A 14,530-nucleotide genomic window follows, 5' to 3' on the forward strand; every position below is an offset into this window, starting at 1 on the left:
CCCAACTTGTACTCTCCCTCACCAAGGACCCCGCCAGCGCCAAGACCAACCTACAAGAGGGTATGAAGGACGTCGCAGATTGGATGAGGCTCAGCCGCCTAAAGCTGAACTCTGAAAAAACGGAAGTCCTCATCCTCGGCAACACCCCGTCCGCCTGGGACGACTCCTGGTGGCCCACGGCCCTCGGCACCGCACCGACCCCCGCAGACCACGCCCGCAACCTCGGCTTCATCTTGGACCCTCTTCTCACCATGACCAAGCAAGTCAACGCCGTGTCCTCCGCCTGCTTCCTCACTCTCCGCATGCTCCGCAAGATCTTCCGCTGGATCCCCGCCGACACCAGAAAAACCGTGACCCACGCCCTTGTCACGAGTCGCCTGGACTACGGCAACACCCTCTACGCCGGGACCACCGCCAAACTCCAAAACCGCCTGCAACGCATCCAAAACGCCTCGGCCCGCCTCATCCTCGACGTACCCCGCAACAGCCACATCTCCGCACACCTGAGACACCTGCATTGGCTCCCAGTCAGCAAAAGGATCACCTTCCGTCTTCTCACCCACGCACACAAAGCCCTCCACAACAAGGGACCGGAATACCTCAACAGACGCCTCAGCTTCTACGTCCCCACCCGCCCCCTCCGCTCCGCTGGCCTTGCACTTGCTGCCGTCCCTCGCACCCGCCGCTCCACGGCGGGTGGGAGATCTTTCTCCTTCCTGGCGGCCAAGACCTGGAACTCCCTCCCCACCAGCCTCAGGACCACCCAGGACCACTCCGCTTTCCGGAGACTCCTAAAGACTTGGCTGTTCGAGCAGCGATAACCCCCCCTTTTTTCCCCCCTAGCGCCTTGAGACCCGCACGGGTGAGTAGCGCGCTTTATAAATGTTAATGATTTGATTTGATACTTCTCATCAAATGCAACTTATTCTAAGTTGGGTCACAAAAGGTAAAGTGGCTTCATAGTTACCAACCTACATGCTACCCATTATCATAGCTGAGAAGAGTAGGGCGCCCTCCTATGGATCATTTGAAGCCCAGTGTTGCATAGATGCATACATATCTAGAACCTCACAGAGCAGGAAAATTCTTATTAACGCTGAATATGGGAACTAGAAGGCTGGCAGAGATATATATTAATTACTATTTCTACTACACATAGTTATTTTCAAGATAATGAATGCTTACCATTTCTAATGCCATGCGCAAGTCTGGCTTACAAACCTCCTGAACACTTCCATTCATTCAACCCATTTTAGAGTTTAACAGGACCTGACCATATCAATGCAAAAAAAAAAAAAAAAAAAAAAAAAAAAAAGAGTATTGAACAAGTTGGATAAACGCACAGTTTGATAAAACGCCCTGGAATCATTAAAGCCAAGGCTGAAAGTGTTCTACTCCTTTCCACCTGTGGTGCACATTGCTGCAGAAAGGAAATCCCAGTTCTTGAGTTTCTGCCTTAATTTGGCATTACAAAAGGATATAGGCCAAAAGAGTTGTTACATGTCTCAACACCACCTCAGCCATTTGTAAAGTCTGCAGAAATTAATTACAAAGAATATCTTTACAGAGAAACTACAACTAAAAAACATTAATAAGTTTACTTAACATTAGAACTATTCTCAAAACAGAACTGCTATAACTAATTTCGTTACAACCTAAATGTATTTGCTCTCTGTCCTAAAATCATAATTCTATTCATAACCTAACTTCAAACTGAACCCTAACACTGTTATCCTTACCCTAATCAAACTCTGACCACGAAGATAACTCTAAACTTAACTTGGCACTAACCCCTACTCAAACCATAAACTGAACCCTCATTCTAACCCAACCTGCCCCTAAACGTATTTCAAATACCAACCCTTACCCTGACCTCTCTAACCTCACTATACAAATGTTTCATTTAAATATTCTGAAACAAATTATTTTATGGATTTTAAGTTTTTCTGACACAACCAAAAAAAAATTTGTTTGTAGCAACCGCACTTCGTATCAGTTTTTGTCAATGTACTTTTAACAATTATTCACTGCAGTGGTTCGTCTGTTTATGCATTATCCAGTAACAGCATTTACTTTAGGATTCTTTTCAATGGCATCTCTCTTGTAGCCTAGTCAGACAGCAGGCCCTGCACAGGATACACTGGATTGAAAGGTAGCTTACTTTAATGGATGTTTATCCTCCTGAACACTCCAAACTGTCTCTGGGGGGCCTGAAGTGGGCTGTCAGACACTCCCTGGGACGAGACCGAGAGATCAAGATAAACTCTGCTGTCAGTAGATCACCTCTTGGAACAAACATGGGCTCCAGCTGTATCCCAAGACCTTGCTGAGCCTGTCACCTGCAAGACCTCTGTTGTAGCTTAAGTGCTCAGCTCACACTTTGGGGGCCTTTGAACCAATGCCACCTCTCATTCAAACTGAGGCTAAGGAATTGGATTAAACAGCATTATGGAGGTTCAGCATTTCTTCCACCAAGTTACCTTAATAAGATCGACTTATTATTACAGTTTTTTGTATTCATGTATTTTATTTCTAATAACCCAAATATCGTGTTAGTCTCTGTATTTTCCAAAAGTTATCTGAAGCTGCAATTGATACATGGCACACAGCACTCAGAAGTAAACAAAAAAAGTACCATGCTCAGATGGCACTAATGCCCAGCCACACTGCCCATATTTAGGAGGCAAACTGACATAACTAATTCCAGTGGGTATTATCCAGATCACCTGAAAGGAAGGTGAGTATCATGCACGCTTATCACAATGTATTCAGTAAGTGGAAAGCCCTTTTTTTAACATATGCACGGTTTACACAACACACAAGGGTGACCTCTCACCCAGCATCAGTAAGGCAGATTTATTTTTATTTTTTAATAAAAAAAAGTTACAAAATGGATCTTAAAACAACGTATGTCACCTTGGCAGGATGTTTTTACTTTTAGTGTGAAGCAGACAGTCCTCCACGTAGATTGTTTTTGTGTTCCATCCCTTTGCCCCCAGTCTTCTGTTTAATCTTTAGACGAAGGTCTGAGCAATGGCCAGGATCTTGGAGAACTCCCCTTCCTTCTTGCGCAAAATGGTGGGAATTGGTGTCTTGATGCGGGTGCCCACGGGATTCCCATTGTCTTCGATGAGGACGACGTTGTTGGAATCAAACCTTGGTGTCATTCTGGGGCCTGGCATCTTATGGCCCACAATAAGCGCTTTTTTCTTCTGCCCCTTTATGGCCAGCAAGATTTTGTCACCTACTTTGCCGATTCCATTCTTGTTGTACACATGGATGCACCGTGGTGGCCGGTGGTAGGGCGTATTGCCAAGGGAGCTATTGTCCACCACACGAACACGGGTCATCTTCTGAATGGCACTGCAGGAGGTGGTGATGCTGAAAGAATGAAAACAGATAAGGAACACATGAAAGCCTTTTCACTTAGCAATACAACTGAAGAGTTCCAGTGCTCAAGAGATGCACAACCTGAGCTCTGGATTCATGAGTTCATTATTAACTAGAGGAAGGATTGTGGATTTTGGAGCAATCTGTTGCAATGGAGATATTTTTACAAGCTATTATTTTTTTTTATTTTTTAAATGGTGGGATAATTAAATCCCTCTATAGCATAACAGAAGGAAACAAACTTCTAGCAGGAGTATGTCATCAAAAAGATATTACAGAAACAAAGTCATTAAAGATGTAGAAACAGAAAATATACCAATCTGGTTAATACTAAAAAAATAACTCAACTAAAACAAAAATATAGGAAAATAGATTACAGACTTACAACAATCTTGTGCATAATGCAGTGGCATTACACCAAGTTGCAAAAGTAGGTACAAACGACCAGCAACAGCCATCTCGTAGTCTTCCAGAGCAGATACCCATCAGAAAGCAGAAGCAACTGTGAAAATTGTGGTTGACCACCCTATCTAAATGGGTAATTGCATAGCAAATCAATGCTTATAGTATTCTGGCGAAAAAGAAGGTCGAGAGAAATCAGATAACATACTTGATGGGAGGAAGTGTGGTATTAGTATGAAGCACAATCCAATAACACGGATAAGGACATATGCTACCTGGTACTAGCATGGCTGTGGGTTCATTTTAAGTGTCCCTAGAATTTAGTTCAGAAATGGAATCAGCTACTGTCAAACATCATAACAGCTACTAACATGCGCACCACTTCCCACGTGCATGGCTCATTCGTGCTCAGATTGAGTCACGCTGACAGTCTCATCCTCATAGTGTCGCTTTACTACTTCTTGTGTTTCAGAATCCCTTCTGATGTATGTTCTCTTAAGCTATCACAAGCTTAGTAGGTGAAGTGCATCTTTGTCACTATTTCAATCACAGTGAACGTCACAATATTCAGAAGTCTTGTACCCATTTTGTTTTCTCTCACACTGATGTCATAATGATGAAATTATGAATTGCTTGGGGAGTTTACAATTTACGGCAAGTGCAATAAATTATTTTTAAATAAGGAAATGTATATATTGTGGGAGAAATACAGAGGATGTGGGTTGCAAATAACCACTCCTGGAGGTGGCATTTATTTTTTTTTAAATGGCCCACCACGAGACACGCTAGAAATCAAGAAGGCCGAAAAAGAAAGGTGTAAAAATATATTACTCTACAACTGATGAAAATGTCCGTGTGATGGACAAGAGGGAGCTGAGGAGATTACCCCTCGGTTATGGGAATCAGATAAATAGGCCAATGCTATATATGGCATTGATGCCCCCAGTTATCATGCTCCCAATATGGAAATCCAATAAACTTTCAGAATCAGGAGATGTTGCTCATAGTTGACAAAACACGAGGGGGTACCCATGACCCTAGTCTTACCTGCTAGCATCTCATATTTTCTAAGTGATTGATTGTTGGATGTCATTTTTTTCCACTTAAGAGGAAAGTCCAATACCCTCTCAGATTCTGATGATTGTGTTCATATAGATAAGATCGAGTTTAGGAGGAAGTGCAGGGATTCAGTGGCCTTAAACAAGCTTGAGCAAAATAGTTGTGGTTCAATAGAAGGAATATATTTCCTGGAATCTTGCCATTTTGTGCCACATCAGATGGCTTCATTCTGTAAAACAGGTGCTTTTCCAACTCCCTGAGGCGCAAGGACAAATAACAAAAAACGTGTAGTACATCTTTTTAACAAAAAAGTCTAAGAAAATTGCGGCAGAATGTCAAGTAGGAAGAAGAACATAAGAAGGCGGAATAGGATAAAAAGGAGGATAAGAATAAACATTCAAGATTCACTAATATGTCGATACACAACTGTACTTGAAAGCCTTATCCGCGTCAGACTCCAACACCTCAAACACTGCCCGAACATCATTCAGACCTGATTGTCCGACGCCTACCTGAAGCTCTATCCAGCCAAGGAGAAATTCCTGTTATTTCTAGAACACAAATAAGAAGTCATGCAAGCATGGCTCGATCACATGAATCTTGACTGCTTCAGACATAATCTTTCACCAAATGCCAAGTCACTTGGATTCACCCTAGACACCAACCTCACCCTCAAGAGGCATCCTGCCAAAAAGCAACGGACTTTAAGACTCCATATTGGTACCCCTTTAAGGGCATCCTATCCACCGCAGAATGTCTTATCCAGAAGACATACAATTATATCACTCCCCATCTTGATGGAACTCTACAAGCGCGCCTTGGTGGTCAGCATCATCTTCAAACCCACATGTATTATTTACAAAGTCATCACGTCCACCACCCCCATTTAGCTTGTGGGCAAGCTCACCATGGTCTGTGGTGTTTGGCGCATCCACAGCCAGGACACTAGCAGACTAAGAAGTGGAAAAAAGTTAAAACAAGGCAGTAGGACTTTTCCATCTATGCACATGGGATCTGGAACAACATCCCTATATTGATTAGGACCTGAATTAATAGGACAACCCCCCACCTGCCCCCAAGGCCACTCCAATGCAGGGAATAGTTGACGATTCACCTCTATAAATGGCACTACATCACAATATATTAAATGTCCACAACCCAGCTTCCTCTCCTCTTACTCGTTGACTTTATGATGGTTTTTGACCATGTACTGCGTTCCGCTGACTTTTTGGTTAGGTATGTGCTATAGAAGTATGTAGTAAATACTCAAACAGATGAGTACAGGAGACACAGCTTTACTGATGGCACAACTCCACAGCTTACTGGAGAATAACTGCTCAAGCACCAACCACACAGGTTTGAACACATACATTCCAACATAGAATACATTATGTCACACCTCATGTCATAGAGCAGCACATGTTGACTGAGTACAGCTTACTACAACATCTCTCTGTTACCAAATAAAGAATGTGTTATCACATGCATCACCAAACATATATTTGTACACGTATAAATAATGAAAAACAAATCAAAGAAAACGAAATGCAAAGAAAGATGCACATGTAAACCTTACGAGAAAGTAAAATAAAATCAACAAAACTAAACTATATATAACATTACAATTTAAAAGAAACACAATTTGATAAACAGGTTTACCTCAGAAAACTACTACTCTCCAATCCTTATGGATTCACAATCTATTCATGCGAATAACACTACCATCCAAATCTCTTCAGGGGATTTACTCTTCCACTTTTCGTTGTGCATTGTGTTGACCTTCATCATTAGTACTAATCTTTCCTTGACTATCTAGCTTGAGAGCTATTTGATCAGGCAGCCTGCACACTCTTGATAAGTTCCACCAACCTTTCCTATTGACTCACAGAATAGTACAACACAGCATCAACTCTTACAGGCGAACCAACATGTTGATTGAGTATAGCTTACTACAAAATACCATTTACATAAATACATAAAGAACAGAAAATAGAAGGAGGAAGAAAAGGAGAAAGAATATGATAATACAGGAGACTGAGATAAAGAAAAGGAGGAGGAAACTAGCAGAGAAAGGGAAGATAAGGTAGAGGGCGGGGAAAAAAAGCAGAGAAAGGGACAAGAACTTCAGTAAACAAGTAAAGGACAACTAGATGAAGGGAAAAAGGAAGAGAATAAGAAAAAAGAAGGTAGCAAAAGAGGACAATGGATGGAAGGAAGGGGTGACAAAGCAGTAGAACAATGAGAAGAATAGTTATACACTTATAAAACAGCATTAGAGCGATGGCTGTTTCCATTGTTAATAGTAATGACGATACCAATATTTTGAATATCAATAAACCTGCTATTAACTGTACAGCATATGGGAATAATAGTCATAGTGATGTAGTATCTATACAAGGTTTATTGCCTCATGCTAAGAAATTTTAAACAAAATAATGATTGAGACCGAAGATGGGGCTCACTTTTGGGAGTTGGAAGAAAACAAAAGAAGCATCTCTTGATTTTAAGTCAAGACCACGTTGTTATAGGTTATGTGTATTTGGAAAACACACTATCGCCATTAGCGTGTCCGTAGTGTGTGTGTGTGTGATTGAGGAACAATCTGGCTACTGAGTTCCTGGATGGGTTGTAGTCTTCTAGTGAGTTTCTTGGTGATCCCGATGTTGAGGGTGTTCTCATAGTCCATTTGCTGATGACTAGGGCGTACAGTTTTCCTAATGTTGCTTGGGAGCCATTAGAAGAAATTCCTCAGCATCGTCAGGGGGTTGGACCTGGATGCAGTGACAGGGTTGACTTGTGCTGCTCTGTCAAATTTGCTGCTGCAGATTATTCCGAAGTTCCTGGCCTGGGTTCTGGTTGTGGATTGGAGTTTGCTCGGCCACAAGCTTAAGTCGATGGTGAGGTGTTCTTGCTAAAGATCACTACTTCTGCCTTGTTAGAGCTGGCTTGAAACAGCTGGCTTCTATCCAGTTAGCGACTACGGACATCAGGCGGTGAACTTGTTTCTTGTGTTGGGGGGTGTCTTGTCTGAGAAGGAGAGTATAAGCTGCATGTCGTTTGCTCAAGAGAGTATGTTTGTTGTGTGCACGGATGACACTAGCCAGAGGAATCATGTATGTGTTGAAGAGAGCGGGGCCGAGTGAGGAACCTTGAGGGACTCCACAGAAGAGTTTGCAGGCTTCAGAGGAGTAAGGTGTCAGGAGAACAACTTGTGTTCTATCCATTATGAATAAGCAGATCCAGTGGAGACTGGGTCCTTGGATACCAATATCGTGCAGCTGCTAGATAAGGATGGAGTGTGTCAAATGCTGCAGAGTGGTCCAGGACAGTAAGGACTGCAGTGCCTCCTCTGTCAAGGATCATACGGATGTTGTCTGTGGTGGCGATGAGTGCAGTTTCTGTACTGTGGTTCAGCCTGAATCCAGGCAGCATGGCTTTGAGGAACTGGTAGTTACTGAGGTGATCGGTGAGACATCAGTTGATTAGATTCTCTAGGATCTTTGCCGGGTATGGAAGGTGGGTCTGTAGATGCAAAGCATGGAAGGGTCAGAGGATGGTTTCATGAGGAGGGGCATGATGTTGCCATGTTTCCAGTTGTCTGGGAATGTGGCTGAGTCAATGGAGGCACTGAGGATGCGTGCTAGTGCTTTGCTGACCAATAGGTGCCCTTTTTGTGGGGCAAGGGTCAGATGGAGCCCCCAAGTGGATGTTCTTCACTGTAGCAGTGATTTTAGCAGTGGTGTCAGTAGGTCACGAGGCCAAGGTTAGTACGTAAGCCGTGATGGGAAGTTGAGCTGTGACTGTGTCCGGCTGAAGAGGTGATTTTGTTACGGAAGAATTCCATCAGCTTATTGCAAAAGTATTGTGAGAGGTTGACGTTGCTCGTGGTGTGGTAAAATCTTTGATGATGGTGAAGATTTCCTTGCTGCTGTTAGTGCTGGAATGGATCCTACCTGCAAGAGCTGTGCACTTAGTGTTCTGTAACTATTGGTGGGGGTGTCTTAGGGCCGTTTTGAAGAAGTCTTAACCTACAGTATCTTGGCTATTACTCCAGTTGCTTGCAGTGGAGTTTTGTCTTCCAGAATTGCTCTGTGTACCAGTTGGCCTGTGGTTGGGCTCTTGACGTTGTGCTTGAGGGGAGCCAGGCTGCCGGCGCATGTGGTGCTCCAGCTGTTGAGGTGTTTGATGGCTTCCAACAAGTCACAGGTGTGCTCGGGCTGAAGCTCATCGAGACAGAGGCCCACTCTTCTTCTGAGATGCTTTTCCATCTGTGGGTTTTTTTCAGGGGTGGTAGGTCTGTGATGGTGCAGGACTGGTATTCTGAACTCACAAGGGTGTGGTATGTCAAGGTCATAGATGCTGGCTTGTCAACTGTGATGTTGCTGATTGAGGAGGAAATTGGGTCCAATATGTGCATGACTGTGTGGGTGGGTTCCGTAATGCTGGGTAATGCGAAGGTCTCCAAGGTTTTCTGAAAAGGACAGAGCTTGGATCAGTGCGGTCTTATAAGTGAAAGACAGTGTTTGAGAGGAGGATGAAGGCCCTGGCATTGATTACTGATAATAATAATATGCTTCCAATCTTGCTTGTTTATCAAGCATTGTCTTTAATAAAAATCTGGACTTTTCTTCTCAAACAGAGAGGAAATGCTGCACTCTTCAACTGCCTCCAATGCACAGCGTGTCAAACATAGGGCCTGATTTAGAGTTTGGCGGACGGGGTTACTCTGTCACAAATGTGATGGATATCCCATTTGCTCTATTACGATTCCATTACTTCCTATGGGAATCGTAATATGGTGGACGGGATATCCGTCACATTTGTGACGGAGTAACCCACCCGCCAAACTCTAAATCAGGCCCATAGTCTCTTAGCAGATGACTTCGCAGCCTAATAAAGGCTCAGCAGTCAACATAAGCTGTGATGTCCTGAGTGCCACACTGTGCTCCAAATCCACAAATTCATGGGATGGAGGTAAACATAACTATGTTGTTTGAAAAAGGCATACTCCGTGTACATACCTGCACCTGCTGCCGGCTGGTAATCCCTCCCGTTGTAATGGTGGGTGCCTACTGCTGAAGCATATATGATGTAATACACACATAAGAGAATGCAATAACAAATGCCTCCCCACTCCAATTCCAGTGATGGCACTTTCCACACTTTCCACACAGTGATTGGAATATTACCTGAATGCGCGTTGGGAGACCGCGCTGCTTACTGCATGTCTCAAGAACGCACTCACACATCTATGGAGTAGAGCCATGGCTGTCCTCCTTTCTTTTCCCCTGTATGAGAAAGAACACAACATTGGCTGAAACCAAGACTTGGATAACACAAAGCTTTACCACATCCTGTAAGTCTTGAAGCACACTCAAAATTGGGTAGCATGACTCCACATTCACAAAAGAAAAAAAAAGGTAACCTCATCAGGACAGGAGCAAACCAGTAATATTTTCCATTGCAAACTTCTTAGAATCAGAGCTAGATTGTGAATGGGAGGCAATATAGTATAGTATAGTTGCTGGCAGGGACATAGGTTCCAATCTCAGCTTCAGCAACCAGACCAAAATGTGCTGTGTTATTCTGGGCAAATCACTTCATTTTATTGTAATAAAAATTATAAATATGTCTTATGTAATATTAGCAGGTGTATAAGCCCATATCAAAAGAATCAACTTTGCTCCTAAACCTATTGATGTGTGCATAGGTTCTGAATAGCAGGGAGATTCAGGGAATAATTGTGATAAAGACTCCACATTTACGGATAAAAGACATATGTACACCAAATATCCTGCACATTCATACACATTAGGCTAATGCCCCAAGAAGAACACCAGATCTCACCAGTACACCAATGGCACACAACCATGTTATGTTTCCTCTGCTACAGACAATCAATGCCTCAAACACTGATTGCACGTCATCCATTCCTGGATGTCTCGTACCTATCTGAAGCTTAAACACATCGAAACAGAAATCGAGTTTTTCTTATTCCAAGTTAAAGACTTCGGTCTCTAAATCTCTGTTACTTGTTCACCTTTGTGGGCAGAATTTAATTTGCATTAGAACAAAAAAAAAAAAAAAAAAAAAAAAAGAAGGATGCCAAAATATTTCATAGGAGGATGCCACTTCCCCACTGATACAGGCAACTGTGTAAGACAGTTGCTGTCACACCATTAAAAAAATATGTATGGCCTAAGTGAACATGTTATTTACCTTCTGTAATGCATTTTCTGGTAGAGACCCCATCTAACTGCAGATTCCTCCCCTTGTGAATTCCACCAGGTACCACACTTGATCAGGAGGATTTTGACAGCAATTTCCTCACATCTCAGTAGGTGAAGTTGTGCAGCTCTGCATCTGGGCCGACCTACCCCAGGGCCACTATATCTACGCCATCTCTCCACAATGACATCAGTTTCTTTCTGATCTCTGTCCATCAGATGCGGAGCCCATAGAAAACAGAGTATGCCAGTGTGCAGAACTCTAGACTGGGAACTTATTCATGGCCTTTATGAGTCCATTCCATAGAACAGAGAGGAGGTTGGATCAGGTGAAGAATCTGCAGTTAGACAGATTCTCTACCAGAAAAGGCATTACCAAAAGGTAAGTAACTTGTTCTTCTGACAGAGGTTAACCGCAGATTCCTCAACTTCTGAGTACATACTCAAGCAGTATCTCCCCAAGAGTTGGGTCTGTGGCATGACTCAGACCAGGGAATCCTGCAGGACAGATCGGGTGAAGTGCCCGTCCTGCCGAACCTGACCGTCCATGCAGTAGTATTTTATGATCATGTTGAGGGACGCCCACGTGACAGCTTGACAGATGTCCATTACTGACAGACCACGCGCCAGTGCAGTGGTAGCAGCCTTTGCTAGATTTGAATGAGCATGCAAGCCTTCTGTGGGTTGAGTTTTGGTTAGCCTATTGCAGTTCTTAATGCACAAAACAATGCCTCGAGAGATGGTCCTTTTACGTATTGCTTTACTTTTTTTGCTCCAGAAAGTTGATCATCAAATCAATGGTCTCTAATCCAATCAATGTAAAAGTTGGTGTCCCTCTTAAGGTCAAAACAGTGGAGCTGTTCCTTCTCTTTAGAGGGATGAGGGGGAGCATCAAAATCATAAAAAGCCTACGTTGAAGGTTGTGACTACCTGTGGCACGGTGTTCCTTTCGTCAAGAGGACCAGCTTGCCTGTGAAAAGGGATGTATATGGTTGTTGCACGGGCAAGAGCTGGAGTTGGCTCACTCGCAAGGCAAAGATAAACCCTGTCTTTATGGAGAGCATTCAGAGGAACTGTGCATCTTTTAAAAGGTGGTGCATATCAGGGAGGTAAGAACCGTGAATTCAAGGGTTGGATGTTAAGGGAGGAACACTAGACAAAAAACTTCTCCTAACGTCCTGTTAGACATCTGGCTACCAAGATGGCACTATACTTGGGGAGGGAGATCGAAAGTCATCAACTGTCGCTGTTCAACCTTCACTCCAGGGCATTCAGGCTGTGCAGGCTTAGGTGCAAGACTCATCCTTGCTGTTGTGACAGAAGGACCTCACGAAGGGGCAGCCAGATTGTAGGGCAAATGCTTACAGACAAAAGTGCTGGGTATCACATTCTCCTCTCACAGTCCTCAGCCATCAGGATGGCTGGGCCCAGTCTTTCTTGACTTTGTTTTAGGATTCTGGGAAACAAAGGTAGGGGCGGAAAAGTGTGCAGGAGTCCAGAGCCCCAGTCTTGGTGAAAGGCTGAGGGAGACCCACTTTAGGAACTCCAACACACAAAATCTTGGACAATGCACATTCTCTGCAGCAATGAATAGATTAAGCTAGGGTTCTCCCCATATTTGGAAAAGGCCCTGTACCTCCTCGGACTATAACTGTCATTTATGATCCGCTAGGCACTGTTGGCAGAGTTTATCCACCCTAGCGTTTAAAGATTCTTCCAAGTGTTGGGCAATCAGGGAGATGCCTGGAGTGTTCAATCACTTCCAGAGTCATAGGGACTCCTGGCACAAGACCAGCAGCAGCCCCACCTCCTTATTTGCTGCAGTACAATTTGGTGTGTTGCCTGTCAGTGCCTGTATACGTTCCCCCTCAATGACCGAGACAAATGCCTAGAGTGCCAAGCAAATCACTTGCAACTCCAGAAAGCTGATGTGGAGATGAGCTTCCTCAAGGGCCCAGAGTCCTCCAATCTCCACCGCAAAGGTCACCTCCCCAACCCAGCAACAATACATCTACCATAACCATTAACTCTGGGAACGGAAGGAAGAAGGGACTGCAGCCGGTCAATTGCAGTTCAGCAGCCATCACTGCAAATCTTCTCTGACACTTGGAGTCAGACTGGTCCCCTTAATGCTGAGCACACTGAAACTTCAGACCCTACTGCATAACTCACACGTGTCACCTGGCATGGTTCACAAGCAGGATGCAGTCGGCCAAGAGCCCCAGAAATCTCAGACCCGCTCTCACTGAGAACAAGGCCAAGGGTTGAAACATCAGGATCATATCCCAAAAGTCCTGGACACAGAAGCAGAGGGAAGGTTCAAAAGCTTTGCTGCAGATGTCTTCCAAACTGCAGCACTGGACTTAAAGTGTACATGCAGTTGTACCCAGCAAGTTCTGAAAATAAAACTGGACTATAAACCCGCTCCTGACTCCATTGAGTTTAGAGGACATGAAGACGGCCTTAAATAATACATATAGGCTTGGAGAGGTTGTGTATTGAAGAAGTCTCCTCAACTGTGCCAATGGATGGTTGAATGTTGCCCCTGCCCCGTGCACCCAGCTTGAGGTGCTCTCTACTTGGACCCATCCCCTTCATTCAGTCTGAGGTGCAAGGGCTAAGCAGGCTTGGTGCACACCAGAGAAATCTACATAGTTATAGAAGTCAGTCTCATTAACAGCATTCACCAAAGGCTCATTCCGTGCAATAGCATTGCTGCAGGCCTTCATACTAGGCATATGTGAGCATTGTTATCTGAAACATCTTGTTACCTGTTCCTCTCCACAACACATTAAACGTAGCTTCTTTGACTTGCCAGCAGCTGTTAGGACATCGTGAATTACCAAAAAGGAGGACGGCAACAAATTTTAAATTCTGAGATCATGGTTGGCATACTTTACAATACTAGTACTCCTGCGTGACAGTGAAGACGTCCAGGCCAAGTCTTACATTTATGTATGGAAGGGTATAATCTAACTAGATTCACTGCAAGTTGTATATTTGCATACCTCCAATCCTTGCTCCTCATGTTTGTCTTTCCTGTTTTATTGGGCCTGACTGTTATTCCTAGTGTTTTAGGTTGATTTGTCTGTTCTTTCTGTATTATATCATAATCTTCCCGTTTACTGTTTGTTAGAAGCTAGTCCTAGTTGCCTAGGTCCTGAATTCTGTTGCTTTTGCTCCCTTCAGCTTGGCCTCATGCTTGTGTTCAATTCTAGCTTGAACCAGAGGGAGGAAGTAAGGTCTGAGGCTTAATGCCTCAACCAGAGACTCCCTTGGTGCTCTCTTTCCATAAGAGCTGCTGGGTGTTTCCCAAGGTAAAGTAAGAATAACTGTTTCTTCCTTTCTTGTGATCTCTTTTCCGTTACAGACAGATCACATCTTATGATAGTTTGTTTATTATTCTTCTTTTCTCTACTCCCCACAACCTTCCTTTTGTTTAGTGTATGCAT

The 14,530-nt window shown here is 43.7% G+C and overlaps 1 protein-coding gene across 2 annotated transcripts in view; it reads right to left on the minus strand.

Annotated features, from left to right (window-relative positions):
- Window positions 1–2,842: 2,842 nt before the first annotated feature.
- Window positions 2,843–14,530, minus strand: part of MRPL14 (mitochondrial ribosomal protein L14) — an 86,270-nt gene continuing 74,582 nt past the window's right edge. The window contains exons 2-3 of one of the 2 annotated variants that reach the window (XM_069236280.1): window positions 10,041–10,139; window positions 2,843–3,381 (exon numbers count right to left, since the gene is read on the minus strand). In XM_069236280.1, coding sequence (XP_069092381.1) covers window positions 3,015–3,381; window positions 10,041–10,117 — 444 coding nt within the window. In that variant the 5' untranslated portion in view covers window positions 10,118–10,139 and the 3' untranslated portion in view covers window positions 2,843–3,014. The remainder of the gene's footprint in view (window positions 3,382–10,040; window positions 10,140–14,530) is intronic. The other variant, XM_069236281.1, reaches the window with a different exon arrangement.

Source organism: Pleurodeles waltl, chromosome 5 (genome assembly GCF_031143425.1).
Source record: "Pleurodeles waltl isolate 20211129_DDA chromosome 5, aPleWal1.hap1.20221129, whole genome shotgun sequence".
Classification (NCBI taxonomy): Eukaryota; Metazoa; Chordata; class Amphibia; order Caudata; family Salamandridae; genus Pleurodeles; species Pleurodeles waltl.